Source organism: Apium graveolens, chromosome 3, assembly GCF_009905375.1.
Source record: "Apium graveolens cultivar Ventura chromosome 3, ASM990537v1, whole genome shotgun sequence".
NCBI classification, from domain to species: Eukaryota; Viridiplantae; Streptophyta; class Magnoliopsida; order Apiales; family Apiaceae; genus Apium; species Apium graveolens.
In genome coordinates, this window is record NC_133649.1 from 279,187,321 (window position 1) to 279,207,982 (window position 20,662).

General features: G+C 33.7%; 3 protein-coding genes across 4 annotated transcripts; 2 read left to right on the forward strand and 1 right to left on the reverse strand.

Annotated features, from left to right (window-relative positions):
- Positions 1-1,651: 1,651 nt before the first annotated feature.
- Positions 1,652-7,352, forward strand: LOC141713424 (uncharacterized). The gene is made up of 2 exons (XM_074516845.1): positions 1,652-1,861; positions 5,421-7,352. The coding sequence occupies exons 1-2, from the start codon at positions 1,793-1,795 to the stop codon at positions 6,981-6,983; spliced, it is 1,632 nt and encodes a 543-aa protein (XP_074372946.1). The 5' UTR covers positions 1,652-1,792; the 3' UTR covers positions 6,984-7,352.
- A 6,113-nt stretch (positions 7,353-13,465) lies between these two features.
- LOC141713425 (B-box zinc finger protein 21-like) lies at positions 13,466-14,987 on the forward strand. The gene is made up of 3 exons (XM_074516847.1): positions 13,466-13,903; positions 14,015-14,425; positions 14,536-14,987. Exons 1-3 carry the CDS (start codon positions 13,718-13,720, stop codon positions 14,824-14,826), a joined length of 888 nt encoding a protein of 295 aa, XP_074372948.1. The 5' UTR covers positions 13,466-13,717; the 3' UTR covers positions 14,827-14,987.
- A 1,415-nt stretch (positions 14,988-16,402) lies between these two features.
- Positions 16,403-20,261, reverse strand: LOC141711078 (SH3 domain-containing protein 2-like). Of its 2 annotated transcripts, none has more exons than XM_074513521.1 (10): positions 20,148-20,261; positions 19,066-19,185; positions 18,906-18,975; positions 18,682-18,818; positions 18,425-18,526; positions 18,075-18,275; positions 17,904-17,966; positions 17,477-17,623; positions 17,296-17,370; positions 16,403-16,826 (listed from the first exon to the last, which is right to left on the reverse strand). In XM_074513521.1, exons 1-10 carry the CDS (start codon positions 20,205-20,207, stop codon positions 16,710-16,712), a joined length of 1,092 nt encoding a protein of 363 aa, XP_074369622.1. In that variant the 5' UTR covers positions 20,208-20,261; the 3' UTR covers positions 16,403-16,709. The 2 variants fall into 2 exon arrangements, with proteins under 2 accessions (XP_074369622.1, XP_074369621.1); XM_074513520.1 differs by having other exon boundaries at positions 16,405-16,826; positions 18,682-18,833.
- Between the last annotated feature and the right edge of the window lie 401 nt (positions 20,262-20,662).

Here is a 20,662-nt window from a genome sequence, read left to right on the forward strand (position 1 = left end):
CCATATTCTTAAACTTGACATCACCGAGTGTTATGCTCGTGATGCTCTTATTCGCGATAAAGTTCATACTCACTTTCGGCATGTTGTAACTGAGCGATAGCTCGTTGAAACCGATCTTATCGGTCTTTCGCTTGAGGGTATTTTACCTATTCATTATTCAACTTTGGATAAGTTTGTTCTTATTTCAATATTTTTCTTGTTTTGTATCAGGTGCTGATATTTTGGACGAGGAGGCTACCAAGAAGGGAATCAAGCCTACGAGAAGGATGATCAACCAAGCGCCAAAAAAATCAAGTTGTCTTCCTCCCAAGATCATTGCCTTCTTGGGGGAGTCTTCTTCTGGGAAGAAGAGGATTAAAGGCTCTGATGAAAGCTCTAAGACTCCTTTCGAGCCATCGTGGGGAATACGCAGTCAAGACTTTGTCATCGGGAGCCTGAAACTTGCTTAAGACCTTCAAGACGTTCAAGACCTACGCTCTAAGCTCACTTTAATCCTTTATCTCTTCAGGACCTTACTTGACGGGGAAAAACATAATCTTAGAGAAAGCAATGATTAGGTTTGACTAGGACCCAAATAGTGTGAATCAAGGGTTTTTGTAGCTGAGAACAATAGTGTAGCACTTCAGAAGTAATATAATAGTCTTGCGAAAAAGCAGCTAGAGTGAGTGAAGATGGTTAGTCTTTACCAACAAATAGAGGAGTTCTTCCAGTTAGTAGATTCTTATGATGATAAGATGCGACCAGTTAACATGTCTATTATGTGGAACAAAGGTGTCGACGCTGTTTATGACATGTATCCGGATGTGGTTGATCCACAACTCTATCGTAGCCCTTGGGTCGTTCCTTGAACTAGAAAAATAAATAACCATTACAAGCAAATAAATTTAAATATACGTGCACATATAAATTATAACTTCCAACTTTCGACAAAAAATTAAAAATAAATTATAACTTCCAACTGATAATAACGATAACTAGTAAATAAATTCATGTATGCGAGTAAATTTCAATTTATATCAAGTTTTTTACGAGGTTTTGTCACTACGGTCTCAATCTATAGTGTGTAACAATTTACACTTTAAACATTAAGTATTTGTTTAATTTACACATTGTTTATCATTTTTCATCCAAAATCGCGGATAATTACTAATGGTTATTAATGATAGGGTTTAAATGAGAATTTTAAATTACAACCGCTCTAAAACGGTGCCTAGTTTTTTTTACATAAATTCAAAATCGCGCGCTATAATATTTCAATAGATTCATTCATGCCCTTAACTCCGACAACGCGCAAATACATTCTCGTTCTGAGTTTTTAGTTTCATTTATTATAAGTTTTAGTGATGATTTTCTATTTAGGATATCATTATAACTCTAATTTCATACATTAATTTTCCTTCCTATAAATGAACAAAAAAAGGAAAAATAAATAAAATGGGAAAAAGGAAAAATAAATAAAATGGGAAAACCATTTTCCTTCCTATAACTTGCCATTTTCACTTTATTTTCTTTACCTAATTAAAAATGGCAAGTTCAAATTTTCTTTCATTCCAAATTAAAGGCAAGTCCGTCCAGCGCCAGCCCATTATTTAAAACCCCGGCCTATTTAGTATTTACTCACTCTCTAACAAAAAAAATAATCTATAAAAAAACAAATATAATTAACACACAGGTTAATTTGTGCAAGTCTCTTTGTTTCTCTCTAATAAACTATTTGTTTGTTACTATTACATTTTTAGTTGCGGCGGAGCAAGAGAGCCCGGCGGCGCCAAAACCACGGAGGAGATAACACATGGGTGCGCTTGCTCCGGTGGATTCTTGGTCTTCTGAAGATGACCATTTGCTCAAGAATGCTATTGAGGTTTCTTCATTACTCCTTTCTTTCTTTTTAGAGTTCTTTTTATTTATTTATTCATGTTCTTGATTTTATTAATTGTGTTATGATTTTTGGTTTGTTGTGAAGTGAACTGTGTTGGTATGATGATGATTGAATTGAGTTGATCATGTTGGTTATTTTTGTGTTTAGAAATTGCTTTGCTGTTTGATGGCATTGTTGATTGTGTTGTTTTATTAGTTTGTTTAGTTTTCTTGGTTTTGTGTTGATGTTGGATAATGCAAGTGCAAGTGTATGTTTGATAAATTGACTGTATCTATTGCTATATTCTGGGACCAATGGTTTCGGGGAGAAGAATTCGAATAAATTGACATTTGCTGTTGGAATAAAATTTGAGTTATAATGTTAATGCTATAATGACTATGGTTATTGTTGTAATTAATTCGAAGCTTATTTAGAAGATATTTCCCTCTTAATTTATTAGAAAATGATGCGGCAAGAAATGAATATAGCTATCTTTGGTTCTATATATTAAGGCGGTTATATCTTTATGCAATTTTGAATTTTCTATTAAAATATAGCAATGCATTGGATCGATGATTTTGTTAATCTAATTCTATGTTTTAGTCTAGACATAGACCTAAGTATAGCTATGCATAGGACTTGCTTTAACGTATATTCTGAATTTCTGATTATTATTTTTTATTTGATAAAAATAGCAGTTTAGGATAATGGCTTTAATAATGTATGTAAAGTTTTTCTAATCACAATTATAATGACCTACTTTGGGATGGTGGGTAGGAAATCTGAATAAAATTTGTTTCTTTTGCATATGATATCGTATATTTTGAGTCATTTTGGCATATTGTCTGGGGATGTAAAGCTGATTGGTCAAATTAAATATCTAGAGTTAGTTAATATACAGTTATACTGTAAGTGATTATGCTTTGAACGTCGAAATGGGTGTCTCTGTAAGTATATAATTGATGCATGGAAGGGAACGTTGGCATGTACTATTGCAAAAGTTTAATGTTCTGTGTAAACACTTTTTTTATTTTGAATTGTTTGAATGCTGTATCCTTTTTAATGGAAGTCTATTGTATGATCTGAGTTTTGGGTTTGAACACCGGCAAGGTTGCATGAAAGTTAATGAGAGTTTTCTGAATAGCTGCAAAAGCATTGCACTTGTTTCCAAAATTTATTGATTAGGCAGCCAGGTGGCAACTATTCTGAACCTTGTCTGCAATTTTATATTGGGTATAGTCTTATTAATTGCAACGTATCTATAATTTACGATACATACTGACCAAATTGAAAAATAAAGTTTTTTAGCAGTCTTATGTAATTCATTTCGCTTTCAAAACACTAAATCAAATCTACATGTTGTGACTACTTAGAGGAAGATAACACGTTATCTGATTCCCTGTTTGCAATACTTTAACTAAAGAGACTATATTCAATAACTGACATTTTAAAACTCCTATATGATTTAGTAGCATGGGGTTCAGTAATATTTATCATATCATTGTGAAAACATATTCATGTCTTACCGCGTCTTAATGATGAATTAGAAATTAGTGAGCAAGTTACAAAGATGATGAATTTTTATTAATATTTAATTGTTTATCTAATCGAGGAACTGGATCAACCGTTATAAGAGTGACAACCAAATTTCTACTGCCTACTATAATCCTTTCAGTTCTAAACTACTGTAGCAAAGTTGACTAATTTCTTATAAGCATTTACCTTTGTCCACTTTTATTACTGGTGAATGATTTATCCCTGATGCTATATATGTTACACGAGAGAATTTACCTATAGTATTATTTTGGTAATCTATTTAGTATCTATGTTACTCATATACGCTGAAACTTTTGAATATGTATACGTATTAAGTGCAACTTGGCAGTAACTTAAAATTATGCATGTTTTTTGCTCAATTTGAAATGTCTGGGACTTTATAAAAGTGTCCTAGAGGTGAACAAAGATTTGGGGTAACATAGGTTAGTTGGTATGTCGTATATTCCATGTATGCGAACTGTACTTAAATGACACATTAACTAAAAACCTCAGTGCTTGTTGACATACCAGTTAATAGAGTCTTGACTTTGCACACAAACTTCTATTAAGTTGCAGGGCCTTACCTCGAACTTCTTTGCAAACCCCATGAAGGTTGTTGCACTCCTTGCACTGCCTTGGTTTATCACAAAAGTCTCCTTTTTCTCCCACTTTATCGGCCACTCATGCAACATAAACACGAAAAGAATGTTACATTTACTTGAAAGCAAACAAATATAAGTAAAAGTTGTTTATTTTTCAGTTGTACAAGACATATACTCCGGTTTCAGTCATTTTAAATGATTTACCTAAAGGTTGATGCATGACAAAATTGTAGAAGCAAAGATTTATGAAGCAAAAACGAAGATTTATCGATAAGCAATGAATTGTATGTATCCCAAGATTAATTAATCAATATTGTTCTCAAAAAAGTGTAAAATCAAAGCTAAGTAGTATGTGGGGGATTACAATCCTTATATAGGGAATAAAAATCCTAATAAAATAAACTAATCGACTAAGGCCCATAGATAATTGGGCTTTATTATAAATAAACTGCGTATTTGATAAACTCCTACCCACACATATAAAACATATAGATAAATGCATTATTTTCTTTAGACTAAATAAATATAGACTAATTAAGAACATATACATTAATTCCTTATTCTTGACCCTCATCAAAGGTTGCCCATTATATGATTAATGCGTGTCTGTAGCAAATTTTGGCACCACATCCTACTGTTTTTGCAAATCTTAATGACCTTGCAATTGTTTCACACGATTTCGTATCCTTTCAGCCTAATCCTTTTTCTAATCCCTTTATATAATTTTTTCAACCCTTTTTCTAGCCCCTTTATCCAATTTTTTTAATCCTTTTTCTAGTCCCATCATCCATATCTTTTCTTTTTCCAGGTTTTGTGTATTTTAAACTTTTAACAAGTTACAAGAACAAAAAACAATAATACATTATTAGACTGGGTTCGCTGTAATGGAAGCATCATAAAGTCAACAATATGGAAACTTATATGATTACCTTAAATTTATTATTTCATTAGTAGGGTTGCAGGTTCTTATACTGTTCAGTCTCGTTTTCTAGTGAATAATGTTATGTACAGAACAATGTTCGTATACATAATTGCAGTGTGCATGTCCCTCATGTTATATACAGAACGATGTACATATACATAATTGCAGTTTGCATGTCCCTCAACCCGCTCTCTCTGTTATGTTGTTTCTTTCTGTATGGACTATGTAATGCGTTTTGGATAGCACTGATACAGTGAAGTGAGAATTTTGAAATATCATTAATGTTGAAGTACCATAGAAAATTATATATCTAACCTTTTCCAAACAGATATAACAGTTGTGAATTAGGTACTGAAATATTCTGACAATTTACTTTTTGGTGCAAAAATGGAGAAGCTTTTAGTTGTAATAGTCTTGCATGGTGGATATATATCACAAACTAGCAATTATATTGTGGTCTGCATTGCTAATGTTATCTAATTCTTTTAAATGACATGTACAGACTGGATTGTCCTTAGAATCACTTGGTAAAGATGAAGTTCAGTTTTCACAGAAATTCACTTTTCAAGAGCTGAAAGACCGATGGCATTCTCTAGCTTCTCATGTAAGTGTTTCTGTGGAGGCATCTCCTCACATTGTGGAGTCTGTGGACTCTTCTTCAACTCTGTCACCGGAAACACATATCTTGGAATATAAACTGCAAAAATCTGTACAACGGAAGAGGATGAATGAGGGCATGCAAGATTGTTACAATCCTATGGTTAAAAGAGTTAAAAGTATTGTTATTGAAAGTGGAAGCCCTCTTTCTACAGACCATGGAGAAGCAACTCAAAATCATTTAGAATGTTTGGTATCTAATTGTGAATATGTTCACCAACACATGCCAAATCTTGAGACAGTTAGTGCCTCTGCTGCAACTGCCATTAATGTTACTGAATCCTGCAATTCCATTGCGGCAAGTTTGGATTGTGATCTACAGAAGTTTGAAGGGGATGGTCACTCTGTGGCCAAGGAAGCGATGCAACCATGTGGCATGTCGATATTAAAGCTAAATGATGCTTGCTGTTGTGAGGCAGAAATCCCAGTTAAATCAGAGCAGATGGGTACAACTTCTGCTGAAAGTGACCTTGGTTCATCTATGGTTCCCCGGAGTCCGACATGGAATACTTCCCAGAGCATTCCTGAGGCAACTTTGCCTGAAGTATTTCAAGTCGAAGTGAAAGAGAGAAATGCAGTGAACTCTGCTGATTTCTCTAACAATTGCAATGCCAATAATTCTGAGTTCTTGAGTTATGATGTCCACTCAGATCCCATAGATCCTAGTCCATGTCATAACTTGGAGAATTCGGCTCCAAACACAGATGGGAATTTTGCAAGATCATCTGCTTCTTGTCTGGACTTGAAAGAGTTAGAAGAATTTCTTTTCACGGATAATGACGGAGAGGACATAGATAATATTCCTGACCTGGACTCATTCTTGTCGGATTTTACTTGGGGCGAAAACATTGCGGACGTTAAAGATTCCAGTCTTCTTGGAGGCGGTGCCTGTCCTGGGGATTTAGTCAAGGAAGGGCAACATTTGATCTGCTATTCAGAGGCCGCATTGTCACCATTTATTCCATCTGCACATCCCGAGTTACCTACATGTGTTACAGATGCTCCAGTTATACCTGATGAAGATAATCCTGAACTACGCATATCTTGTGCTCCCGAAGCCCAGTCATCACCAACTGCACTGGCTGCAAATCCTCAACTACCAATGTCCAGCGTCCCAAATACACAGATTTTGCCATCTATACCAAATGCAGATCCTGATCTTCCTGGACTATGCAATGGGATCATTTGCTGTGTACTAAACACCGAGGATACCGAAATTCCTTGCAACGATGATGTTCTCATCAAACTATCCTCGCAGCCCCTCTCTAGTTCAAGAAAAAATGGCAGAAGTCCGCAGACAATGAATACAGCTGAAAAAGAGGAAAAACCACGTCCACCTGAGTCGATACAATCACAAATATTATCAGACTTGGGGATAAACCTTCCATTCATTACTCGCGGCAACTAAAATGTGTAGCAATTTTGATTAGATTTTCAACAAAGGTTTCGAGCAGTTAGAGCCTGGTTAGACTTTTTAGCTTTACAGCGATACGTCAGTCGTCACTCACGGTTATACATTGAATCTTTTAGTAGATGGATACTTCTATAGATCATTTTACAGTACTGTTTTGAGATTTTAGGTTTTGATATCTTTTGAAAATTTGAAAAAAATTGTCAAGCATCAAGAGAAGGAAAAAAACATTGTTCATTTAGAGTCCATACCAGCACAAAACCTGGCTATGAGCATTGAGCAGCCATACCTATAATTATTCATCATATTATTACTAAATTATTAATAATGAATGAATTATGGGACTTCCTGGCTCTGCATAGCTCTGCTCTTGAGTCTTGACACTTACGAATGCATGTGTTTCTATATTAGATCTTGGAATTAAATATTCTTCGCTTTTATATTCAACTTATTTTTACTAATTAATTATATACACACATATAAGGAGTTGGACTACTCTTGCAACCACTGCACCAGCTTTTGTTTGGCCGCTTTTACTTTAAACTTAAAATCTTTATAATATATGAAGCCATTATTATAAGATTTGAAGTTTTATACCGATATATATATATAGGGTCCCTATTCACAACCGTAGTTGGATAGGGACCACTTACAACCAACAAATCAGGACCGTTGAAGCAAAAAACGGATGGCTGGGATCCGCTATGTTTCATTGCGCCGCAATAAAACATTGTGGAAGCGGCCCACACACTCCATTCCCCTTTTTACCCTTTTTCTATGTTAATTCATTTATCAATGCTTTTTTAACTACATAAATATTAATTTAATAAGATATTATTCTTAATATTTCTGATTAAAAATTGTATATTTAAAAAATATTATAAAATATTTTTATAATAATATTAAATATTATATTTAATATTTAATATTCAATATTTTAAAAGTATTGAAACATTAAAATGAAATTAATATATTTAAATATTTAATAATATTTGAACATTGCGGAAGTGACCCGCACACTCCATTCCCCTTTTTACCCTTTTTCTATGTTAATTCATTTATCAATGTTTTTTTAACTACATAAATATTAATTTAATAAGATATTATTCTTAATATTTCTGATTAAAAATTGTATATTTAAAAAATATTATAAAATATTTTTATAACAATATTAAATATTATATTTAATATTTAATATTCAATATTTTAAAAGTATTGAAACATTAAAATGAAATTAATATATTTAAATATTTAATAATATATATTAAAATAATAAAGGAAAATATTTTGATATTTAATTATTCAATATTTTTAATAATAAATTAAAATATTTGAATATTTGAAAATATTAATAATATTAAATATTAATTCGAATTTTAAATGAACATGAACCTACTACCGCAATGATTCATTGCCCGACCGCAATGAATCATTGCGGTAGTTGTCTTTTCAACACAGACACACGCGGAAACTGCCATTATACCCGCCCCAACCCAGAAACAAACACAAAACACAGGCGATCAAAAGCGATTTCAGCGAAATCAAACAGCTCCTGATATCTTCCTTAATCAAGCAGTTTTGTTCTCTCTCTCGCTCATACATTCTTGAGGTGATTATCTTCCCATTATTATCTTCCCGATCCCCTCGCAATATTTCGAATTATGGTCTTAAAGTTTATTTGTTGGAAATATGTTTGATTATTGCTAATTCTGATGTGATTAGGTGTAATTTTCCGAAATTGTTTTGCTGTTGGCATGTGCTTAGGTGTAATTTTCCGATATATGTTTGTTTTTAATTGTTAGGGTGTAATTCACAACTGAATTAGCAATAGTTACCTTATCGTCGTGTTTCTTTTTCTTCGACTTTTCCGCCTTCGCTTTGGCTTCGTTTTCTTTTTTTCTCTTGCGCTCAAGCGCCATTTGAATACGGCGGAGAGCTATTGCCATGTCTTCTTCTCCTTCGGGCCCGTTGTAAGCCACACCATCGATAATTATCTTATTATTGTCAAAATCATAGTAGAAAACCATTTTTCGGAAAATAGAGAAGATAATGTTGAAGAGAAAATGTAGAATGAAAATAGAGAAGATAATGTTGAAAGAAAATGAGATGAGGCAGGACTATTTATAGGTGAAAATCTGAATTTTAAAATTCACAAAATTAAATTTAGCACAGAAAAAATTTTGCTGAAGCTAATTCATTTGACTGTTGAAATTGCCGCAATGTTTCATTGCGGGGTGTCCTAACACCGCAATGTTTCATTGCGGGGTGTCTTAACACTGCAATGTTTCATTGCGGTGTGTCGGTTAAGCTTCTGCACTGTTTACCAATCAATTCTTATTAATATTGGCACATAAAATAAGTTTTGCACAAAAAATAAGTTTGACTGTTGATAAAATTTTAAAACTAAAATAACTCAATTCACTAAAAAGTATAAAATTAATAATATTATTTTATAAACTAAAATAATTCATAGAATAATTTAAAGAAAAATTACAGAAAAAATAAAATTGATAAATTTATTATTAAAATTGATAATATTTTAAAATATTATTTCTACTTATATTTAATGTTAACATATTTTAAAAAATTAATTAATGTTGAATATTAATATTATTTTTATACTTATATAAATAAGTTAAATATTAGAATAAGCTAAAAGAGCATTATAAACTAAAGAGAGGGGCAGTTGGGACATTAAAAACTGTGGGTCTGTCCAACATTGAAACATTGCGTAGTGCGCAATGTTCCCTGTGCATGGCGACAAGCCGTAATGATTCATTGCGGAAGTCAAGACCCGCATTGAAACATTGCTTTCTCCCGCAATGTTTCATTGCTGTGGGTTGGTTGTCTGTCCTCCACAACCCACGTTGGCTCCTGATTAATTCCCATATATATATATATATATGAAGCCATTATTATAAGATTTGAAGTTTTATACTGATATATATATGAGAATACTAGGTCTGAGGTTGTCCTCGGGCAAATTAATTGAGTTTATGATATTTTACGATGTAATATTTTAAGGGCAATTTTGTAAATATAAACATGACCCTCCTATATTTATAAAAATACATCTATACTACACTTGTTTTTTTTTAACCTCAGGCATGTCTCATGAGGTCCTCACGCCAGGTCATCAATCCTATATATATATGAGAAAATTATAGGATATACGTTATTAACATTTACTTTTACCATTCTTATGTCTATTTAGAATTTGTGTAGTTCAGTGAAGCCTTGTGATTGCTTAATATTCAAGAACAAGCAAAGAAAATTAAATAAAAGAAGAAAAAGAATAATTGCATAAGAAAAGCTATCTTTACATCTCAATCAATCAAGAATAGTATGGCTTTTTGATGAGATAATATAACTTATGTTCCTCTCCTGCTGCTACTTGGTAGTATTGCACATCAATAATGCGAGTTGAAATGAATTGAACTTGAAGCTCAAATATTCTTTGCTTATCCTATTCACATTTCCGATGTCGACAATATCTAGATAATGCCATCTTATCTCATGTTTATTCTTAACAAAGATTTATTATTATTTTTTCAAATCCGAATTACACTCTACATATCCTAACTTTTATCTTACCGATCAAAATCACTAAAAGAAATTGAGCCAATTGATTTGAAGACATAGTAATTCATTGTACACATGTTTAATTTAGATTTGTAGGGCTTACAAATTAGTATCGAATTCTGATAAAAAAATTAATTACTTGCATCATGAGATTCAATGCCTTGTAAAAAATCAATCTACTTTGCGATTAAGCCGACAAATTATCTAATTTAGTAAACGATACAGATCTTGAGAGATCTTGGGGGTAAATGAGAATCAAATATATGATCTGAAACGGCATGGAATAAAGTTTTAAGAATTAAGTTAAGTCGGATATTTTTACGATTAAAATTCACAAAATTAGATAAGATGAGAAAGAGATGCATTTGAAATCAATCAACATGCAACATCATTATCAAACGCGTATAACCCTAAAAAGTGCAAATTGTCGTCTTGTTTAGTTCATCTCTTACAATTTGCTTGAAACTAGTGCATACAATTAGTTGACCTAATTTTTCGGTAACATGGTCTATCAATTAGATTATGAGATCAAACAAGACACATGCCCATAGTTAATTATCTCGAAAATGCCCTATTCAATACACATTCTTTTTAACCCCGAAATGAGAAAGAATATTTACAATTTCATAATAACCTACCGACAAGGATAACTTATTTCCCCACTTTTGTATTCCACTTTATAAACAAAATAGTTGTGGCTTTGGTGCAAGATGACAAGAATTGTGGCATTTTTATTATTAAAGTTCCATTCATTGGAAGCCTCAAGCTGGGTTCCCTTTTTTGGTATAAAAAGATATTTTGCAGAAAATGGAGATATTTTGGTGTGTGCATGTATAGTTGTATATGTGCTGGGTGAGCAAGTATTAAAACTAATATTCAATTCCAATATTTCCAATATTAGTCGATTTTGCTCTACCTCTTACATATTCCTGTGCGTGTATAATTAATTAGTAAAATAAAATTAGAAAATATTAAATTATTAAAATTTAAAAGTAAAAATAATTGTAATATTATTTATAATAATGGATACTAGGCAAACGTTTAATATAAATCACTTAAATTTTATATTTTTTTATACCATAATTTTTTATTTATAATATTGCATAATATTATGTTATAATATAAAATATTATATTATAATATAAAATATAATATATCTCAGTATATAGAACATGATGATACACGTGATCTAAAATTTAAAATTTTCGTGACCCCCTAGAATACAATTCATGGATACCATTGTTATTGTAACACATTTCATCGTGTAAATGACCCAAAGGGTAATATCTAAGGGACCATCAAGGGGACCACAGGCAAGTCAAAAATGGAGTGCATTGGATGTGGAAGTTGAACAACTAATAGTCCTCGTATTCCAGAACAAGGCTGTCATATTTTAGTTTATTTTCGAATCTATACATATCTCCTTGCTATACTATACAGTCTATACTAGAAAGCACTAAAATATTCCAAAGAAATTATTATCTTATGTAACAGATTACCTACTAACTCGATCTATAATTTCCAATCACCTCCACTATCATATTTGATTACACTCCAAGGTGGCGTTTGGATCAAGGAAGGAAATGAGATTCAGAAATGAAAATGAGGGATATAAAATGGCGTTTAATGAGAATGGGAATAAATGATATTTGAATAAAGAGGCGATTTAACAATATAATGAAATTGAGTTCTCATTCCCATTTATCAAATTGCCAATCTAAACGTTATAATATAAAATTGAAATTCTAATTTCTATTAACCGGACTCATTAACCACAACCAAACACATCTCGACGAGGTAACCTAACTTGTCACATGGCCCTTGAGTGAATAGTAGAAGCTAGTGGCAGAAGATAATATATCTACAAAAAACCTGTTCTTGCAGCTTGACTTTGGCACCAATTAATACTGTAAATACGGTTGTCTGGTACATTCTCAAATCAAGAAGAATACACATGTTTTTGGTTTCCATATAGTCTCAGGTGAGAACTATGGGTGAGAACTATGGGGAAGTTTGGTCGAGAGTTAATCAACTAATCGAAACTTTAGACCTAGGAAAAATAGTATTTGGTTTAGCAATATTAGCAATTTAATCGTACGAAATATAAATTACATTCCTTCTTGGTGGGTAATATTTTTTGAGATTTCATTCTCATATCCTATGTTATTATTCTCGATCCTCATTTTCATCATGAATTCAAACGCTTAAATGCATAAACATCATGTAACAAGCACAATAAGGTCTAATGAAACATCAACGATACAGGCACATGCATGCCATAGATGTAGATGTACTGAGGACAGTGAATGAACAAAAGCAAATTACACTTCATAACTGTTATTTATGTCTCGTTGAGCTCTGAAAGTGAGAGCACAAAATTTGGTGTTTATAATATATGATGAGTATATGATGAGGACATAGAAAGAGTGGCTTAAATACACTGTACACTGGGGACTATACATCAATTCAACAGTAAATACTTTGTGCCTTTGACAACTGGACCGTACCCGATATACAGTACTCACATTTTCTTCTTTAAGCGTAATCAAAGACACTTCTTCTCACCTATGTTTGGGGGATTAAACCCTCAACATCTTGTAAAGATACAACACTCAGAGTTCTCGACCTTTTGTAAACGAGCTATAGCGAATACCGATATCAGATTGTTCACCAAACTACAATAATAGGGGACTAGACGTGCACGATAATGTAGAAACTAATCAATTCGAGAAGAGAATTCGAGCAGGAGAGTAATTTAAGTTGTGCATCATTACACAAGTTAAATGAAGAGAGGAGGAGAAAAATGGGTATATTCCTAAGGCAAAGCATATGATATTCTAGGTGTAAAAAATGGGCCGAGGACACGGAAGAAACAGAGTGTCATGTCTCACTCACCCAGTCTGGACAAGGTCCCATAACTTACATGCAGCAGCACAATTGTCATTACATTCACCTGGACACTTTTCCTACTAACTGTTTTTACAGTTTTCACTGTCTATTCATATCATAAATCTACAAGGACCCCATTTCTCTACTCATTATCCCAACTTTCAACTCCCCCCCTTCCCAATCTTTATCTCTTTCAATCAGCAGACTGTACTTACTCTATTTTTGTTCTGCCTCTGTTTGATCTTTTATTCCACAACCAAATGAAGATCCAGTGCGACGTCTGTAATAAAGACGAAGCAGCCGTTTTCTGCCCAGCCGACGAGGCTGCCCTATGTGATGCCTGCGACCACCGTGTCCATCACGCCAACAAACTTGCTGGAAAACACCAGCGTTTCTCGCTTCTTCAACCTTCTTCTAAACAGATCCCCATCTGTGACATTTGTCAGGTACAAATATACATATGCACATGACTGCACATATAACAAATTATTTATCAAGGACTGTTTTCTCAATCATATATATTAATTACCTAACAAAATCACTGTTTGTGTGTGCAGGAGAAGAGGGCCTTCTTGTTTTGTCAACAGGATAGAGCAATACTATGCAACGATTGTGATATTTCGATTCACAAAGCTAATGAGTATACTAAGAATCATAACAGATTCCTACTTACCGGAGTCAAGCTTTCTGCAACATCTGACATTTATTCATCACCATCTCCCCCGGTCACTAACAACGGTGATATTGTTCCTAGTTTTAACAAGTCCAACAACTCAATCACCAAATCTCATCCTATCACCTCTCCGGTGACTGATTCAAAAGCTAGCAAGATTGCTAATCCTCAATTGATCATGAATGGAGATTGTAATGGACCCACAAGTAGCATATCAGAGTACTTGGAGATGTTGCCGGGTTGGCATGTTGAAGACATTCTAGATTCTTCTTCAGCACTTCATGGCTGTTCTAAGGTTTGAGCTACCTTATCTTTTTATTTAATTTCAATTTTTAGTCGCCATAAGATACGATCATGTCTTGTCCGTGATTAAAATCTTATTTTGATTATGTTGATTGGTTTCAGACTGGTACGAATGATTTGCTGCCCTTCTGGGATGATGACGTAGATAGAAATTTAAGGTATTTCTCCTCCGAAAATACAGGGATTTGGGTCCCTCAAGCTCCAGCTCCACTGCACCAATCCCATGTCGACCCTTCTTCAAACATGAACTTTGGTGGTCAGATCTGTTTTAAGGACCCGAAGGAAGCTACTACAAACATCAGATATAGCAAAAGATGGATAGATGATGGGGGCTTCACTGTACCTCAGATCAGTCCATCTATCTCGTCCAAGAGATCAAGAACTTTATGGTAGTAGGGAAGTCATACCTATATTTAAGATTTCTGGCTGTGCTCTAGCTTAAATTTTCTTGTTTCCTCTCGATTTTGTTTAGTTTATAGAATATATTTAAAGTACTCGGTATGTGTGATGGTTCAGATGAAATATAAGCTCTCACTAGTTTATTTGTCCGGTTCCATGGGTTTATCTTTTGTACATATCCTTTTTTCGCACAACCCCGTGAAATGGGAGGACATGTCAATCCAAATTGGCTCTAGTACAAATAGCGGAAAAGTTGATATAAGTGACAGATGTGGGAAAGAATGATCCCTTTTAGTATTTTCCTTTGAAGTCAGAAGACACTAAACACGGATGTCTTCTAAGGATTTTAACAGTACACCGGGGAAGAAGATAAGGGTCAGATTAGTAAAAAAAGGACATGTTGGAATGGGTCATCTTTAGTTAAATTCATTAAATTGGCTTCAGAGGGGAGTTTTCTTTTAATTATTATGGTGATCTAAATCTGGTAAAGATTGTATATGATTCTAGTATTCTCTTCTAAACAACACTTTTTGACTTCGTCCTTTAACTAGGGTCAAAATATAAGTTGTTCCTGATTGACTTTAAAGTTCTTGTTTTCTTACAAGGGAACTTGAAAGAAGTTTAAATTTGAAAACAAAATTACCAAATCTAATTACTCACGATAATAAAATCAATGATAGCAATATCAATTAGCAATTGAAGATGAAAAGTGTCGGTGTAACCGTGTTCTAGATTATATCTAAAATGACCCTTGGAACATGGCAAGAATTGGACCCCTAGTTCATTTACCTATGAAGAATTACAGAAAATTCAGCAACCTGCTTCTTCTCTGATGACGAGAGAAACTAGGTCCTAATTATGAAGAAAAAGTCACAATCTGAGTGATAATCCTTGCATAAACTCAGGTTAATGACTCTTTCACGTGACTTGTGACCATAGTTGTCGCTATCTCCAACTAAAAAAAATGTAGGATTAAAGAGGTTCGAGAATGGAGTTTACTCCAACACACAAAATTTACTATTAACTTACTCGCTAGACGTATACCAAAGGGGCACAATGACAGAATTCCTTTAACAAATGTTGGGGACTGAGCAAGTTACTGCATCTTAGCTGAATATTTGAATATTAATTGGACCAATGAGTCAAAAAGTTAAAGTTTAAAAATGAATTTGGATCTTGTGTTTAGCAAGTGCTTAAAATTGTTAACCCAGATAGTAGTTTAAAATTACTATGATCTAAATGGAGCTTAACAAGCTTGAGGTTGAATTAGCACTTAAACTTGGGGGTCATAAGTTAGTAATATCCAATGAAGTGTTATGATGTGTAAATTCCGAAGTAAACTGAGCACCTACACTTGCTTTGCAATTATTCACATGTACAACTAATTGAAATATCACGATTGTGCACCATAGGAGAATGTTACAACAACATTCACAAAAAAGATAGCAAAATAGGAATAGAATTGAAAATCCAGGTTCCTCGTAATCTACACTCAGACCCTCGCTCTGAACTAGCACTCTGCATCCTAACATCAAGCATAAACAACCATATGGATGTGCAGGAAATGCATGCAACATAGTAACAGTGACTAGCCATGCCTACAATTTGTTTCACAGGTTTTTAATCAACATCAAACTTGAACTTTTGATGGCACACGGGTTTTTAAGTTTAGCCAATATGTCAAGTCGTCAACTATTGAATGGTAAGAAAAAAATGTACACTGTATACGACTACCAGGCATAAACTAGTGACAACTTTGAGCACTGCACAGTAGAACAGCAAGACCGTTTTTCAGAATCCAATACAGACTGAGAGCTAAAACTACTGCAGATAAAAAACTATCAGCTACCTCGAATAAAACATACCCATTACTAGAGTTAAAACACCACAGCAACCTTGCTAGCAAGAACTTGCTCACGTCTCTCTATACAACTAAACGGGAACCACCCTGCTTTTCCCTGGCATTCACCTTCAGCCCAACCATTGTTTGACACCTGACAACACAAAGAAATCAATCAATCTTGTACTGTATACTTATAAAACGACTAAATTAGAGCAGGTGAAGCAAAATAGCATATAAACTATAAAGTATACTGATGTATGTTCTATATAAGCAATTTTTTTAAGGTTTCATAAGGTTGCATTATACTACAGAATATAAAATCTCACATCACTTGAGTCATACAAGGAAAAAATTGATAATCACAGTAATGCATGTGCCATAATAACAAAATACCCTTTCCTACTAGGGTTCAGATACAGACACAAAACAGATTTGGAAAACATAAAACTAAAACGATATTGTTTCGGCTAATAAAAAGCACCTTATAATGATCAAGCAGTATTTACTCCTTAGAAATAAGAATTAGAAGTCAAGAGAAGAAAATGCCAGAAAGAAGAATTCAGAGCAATAACTATGACATGACCACAATGAGGTAAATCAAGGCAGGTATAAAAAAAAACCTTTCGAACAACTACATAGTCTCCATATGACAAGGTCAATTCTACATCAGACTCAGCCCGATATGGATGAATGACCTGCATCAAGATGATAAAAACAGATACTTGAGCTAAATAGGCAGAGAAGTTATAAAAAAGTAACTGCTCAAAATTTTTAAAAAAACTAAAATAAAATAACACTTACCTCTCCAAAGAAGTATTCCATGCTATCTGCTGACGGAGGATCTGTTTGATGAGAAAACACAGCACTTAGTCCATCATAAGATGGAGAAGGTCTAGAGTTAGCTGCTGCACGACGATTATCATCGACTCTTTTACGTTCGGATAAGATCTATTAATAAGCAAATAGTGTCAATCCCACTGTATACAGTTTCTAAAAAATTGTTGACATGGTATACTCCATATACTTTAAACTAGGTGGTGCTAATATTTAATTATAAGCCTCGCTTGAGAAGCTTTTAATCGGTTTGACATATTTCTTTCAGAATCTCTTTTCTAGGTCAATCAACGAAGAATTTGCAATGCTAGGAGAATGGAAATGCTAATACTTAATAATGTTCTATTTTCATGCTAAATCCATGCTTAATAATGTTAGTCCTTGGATTCCATACCTCAATCTCTAGCTGGTCAAGTATACTTGAAACTTTTTTATGATAACTGCGCTCTGCCTCAACCTTCATGCAAAACAAAATGTTGAATGTCTCCTAAATCAATCTCGAAGATAAAAGTGTTGGGGTGAAAAGATCTTTAAGTCACAGAAAAGATAAAGCAGAAGGAACTACCATAGTTATTATTCTCTGGAGTGTTAACTTCTGTTGTTGACATTCCACATCAGACATTGCCGCAGCCGCATCTTTACCCAATATAACCATATTTGATTTTAACTCTTGCAGCTTTGCTTCAGCAGCTTCTAACTTAAGTGCACTTTCAGGATTGCCATCTGATTCCCTTGATTTTGCATGGCGTCTGGATACTTCAATTGCCTGATCAGATTATGTGGAATGCACATAGAAGCTTGTAAAATAGTGAAATGTGGAGAAGAACTTCAAGATAATGTACTTGTGAAAATGATAAGAAACAATGTTAAAAACACACTGACAAATCCATTGCAGTGGGAAAACAAGCATCGTACCTGAGCTTCAGTTTCCTGTCTCAACTTATCATATCTTTGAGCAAGATGCCGAGCATTCTCCAAAGGAGCTCCTGTCACCATAGCTCTTAACGGCTCCGCGACCTATGGATAAAGAGATAAATAATAACACAAGATACACAAATTTCTTTACTGATTGCACAACAAAAAACCATAAAAGTAGTATGTCCAACTCGAACAGTGTCAGCGTAAATACATACACGTGTGTGTGTGTGTGTTTGTGATGAAAGCAAGCAGACCTGTGTACCAAGAACTTTCAGTAATTCTGCACGTTCTTTTTCTATTTGGCCACGAGCTTTGCTATAATTCAATGCAGCTCTGGATAATGTACAGCTGCTGGTACATGTATTTTCAGCACCGTATTTCCTGCTGCTTTCTGTCAACTTGTTATCTGTATAAAAATTGCCATCCTATAAACAAAAAAAATGTAGAATGCAAAAGAAACTGATGAAAAACAAAGTACCTATTTCCAGTTGCTTAGATCCTGTAACAATATAACCTTCCACACCTCGAATGATGTCTCTTTGCAAATGCTGATAATAAGGAATTAAGGAATGCGCAACTCAATATAATGAACAGCATTAACAGGAGACATGCAAATAAACAAGAGAAAATTGGGAGACCTTTCCCGCACGGGTAGATATGTACAGCTTTTCAAGCTTTTGATGTTGTTGTAATTCTACTTCACTGGGTACAATACTATCGGAATCTCCCATTCCAGAAGCGAACTGCTTAAGAACAGCCTGACATAGTGATAATACTAGGAATTAGTACTAGACTACTAGTCCTATGTGTCAGCAATCAATTATTTTATATGTGCACATTTTGTGATACTCTCATTGCCATTCCCCTGTAATTTCTCAGCTTATATATTCAAGCATGCTGAGAAGTCGTGTATTGTATTACTAAAAGCTGATTTGTGCTTAGGACTAGCATAATTCCAAGAGCAATTAAAAAGTATATACACTGTCTGTTGCGCATGAAAAAACTGGTTTTTGTACATACTCCAATACCCGAAATCTTTTAGTCACTAATGACATCACATCACAATGTATCATATCAAGATAAACTGTGTCGATATTACAACTATCTGAGAGTGGACTCCCTCTGTTTATACTAGAAATGCCAAATGAGGATGACATTGTCAAAAATACATCTGCTTTAAAGTTGCATTCTGAAGCATTTTTCAAATACCAGAGTTCGGTTTCTTCCTACGAATTAGCGAGTCGGGCTGCCCTTCTTCCGCTCCCCGCTTTGTTGTTCAGTGGGAACAAGTAAAGCCCCTCAAAAGAGAGCGGTGATCAGCAAGCAGCTTCTTGTAGTCTTAGCCTATCTTACTAATGACAGAGAAAGGGGTTCCTAAAAAGTTTCTAGGGCATGGGATTGTCGAAAAACAACAATGAGGTAATCTGCGTCTTGAATATAAATATGAAAACATTAACCAATTGGGTTATGATTACAAAACTTGCAAGTATTTAAAATAGATATAGAATAAAAATTACTTAAACCCTAGACAACCTATCAATGGCAATGAGAGATACTGTAATGGCATAATGCACACATACTTAAGTTTATAAAGATGCAGAACCAGTTAACTAAAATAAAATTAAAAGATGAAGAAGCTTGAATTAAAAAAAATAGAAAGAAATGTAATAAAATGTAAAAGCCTTTGATAGCTTAAAAAGGGCAAGAGGAGAGGGAGGACCTGTTGTTGCTTAGCAACTTGCTCACGGAGCTTAGAGGCTTGCTTTCTTATTGCTTCCATCCTCTCTCTCTCTCTCTCTCGAGCGGAGGCCGATGGCGGTGGGGTTTTTCTTTCAAATCACTCCCCGCTTTTTGAATTTTTTTAAATAATTTATATAAATTATTTGTTGAAAAAAGCATTTTTTTTATAAAAGCAAAATTTTAATAATATTGATAAAATCTTGAATATCAAATACTACTCCCCTTGTTACATTGTATATAGTTTTTTTGAATATTCGACACACGTTTTTAAGGTGAATAGAAAACACATTTTCATAATTCAATTTTAAATTTTTTTTTTTTGTATATTAAACTCTAAATATCAAAATTTTATTTAAAAGAAAAAATAAATTCAAATAATTTATGCAAATATGTTATAAAGCCCCAATATATATTTCCTAGGGCATACTGCTAGATGTATTAAATTGTTACCAAAATATGTCATGTTGATGCCTTAATAATTTAAAATAATTTTAT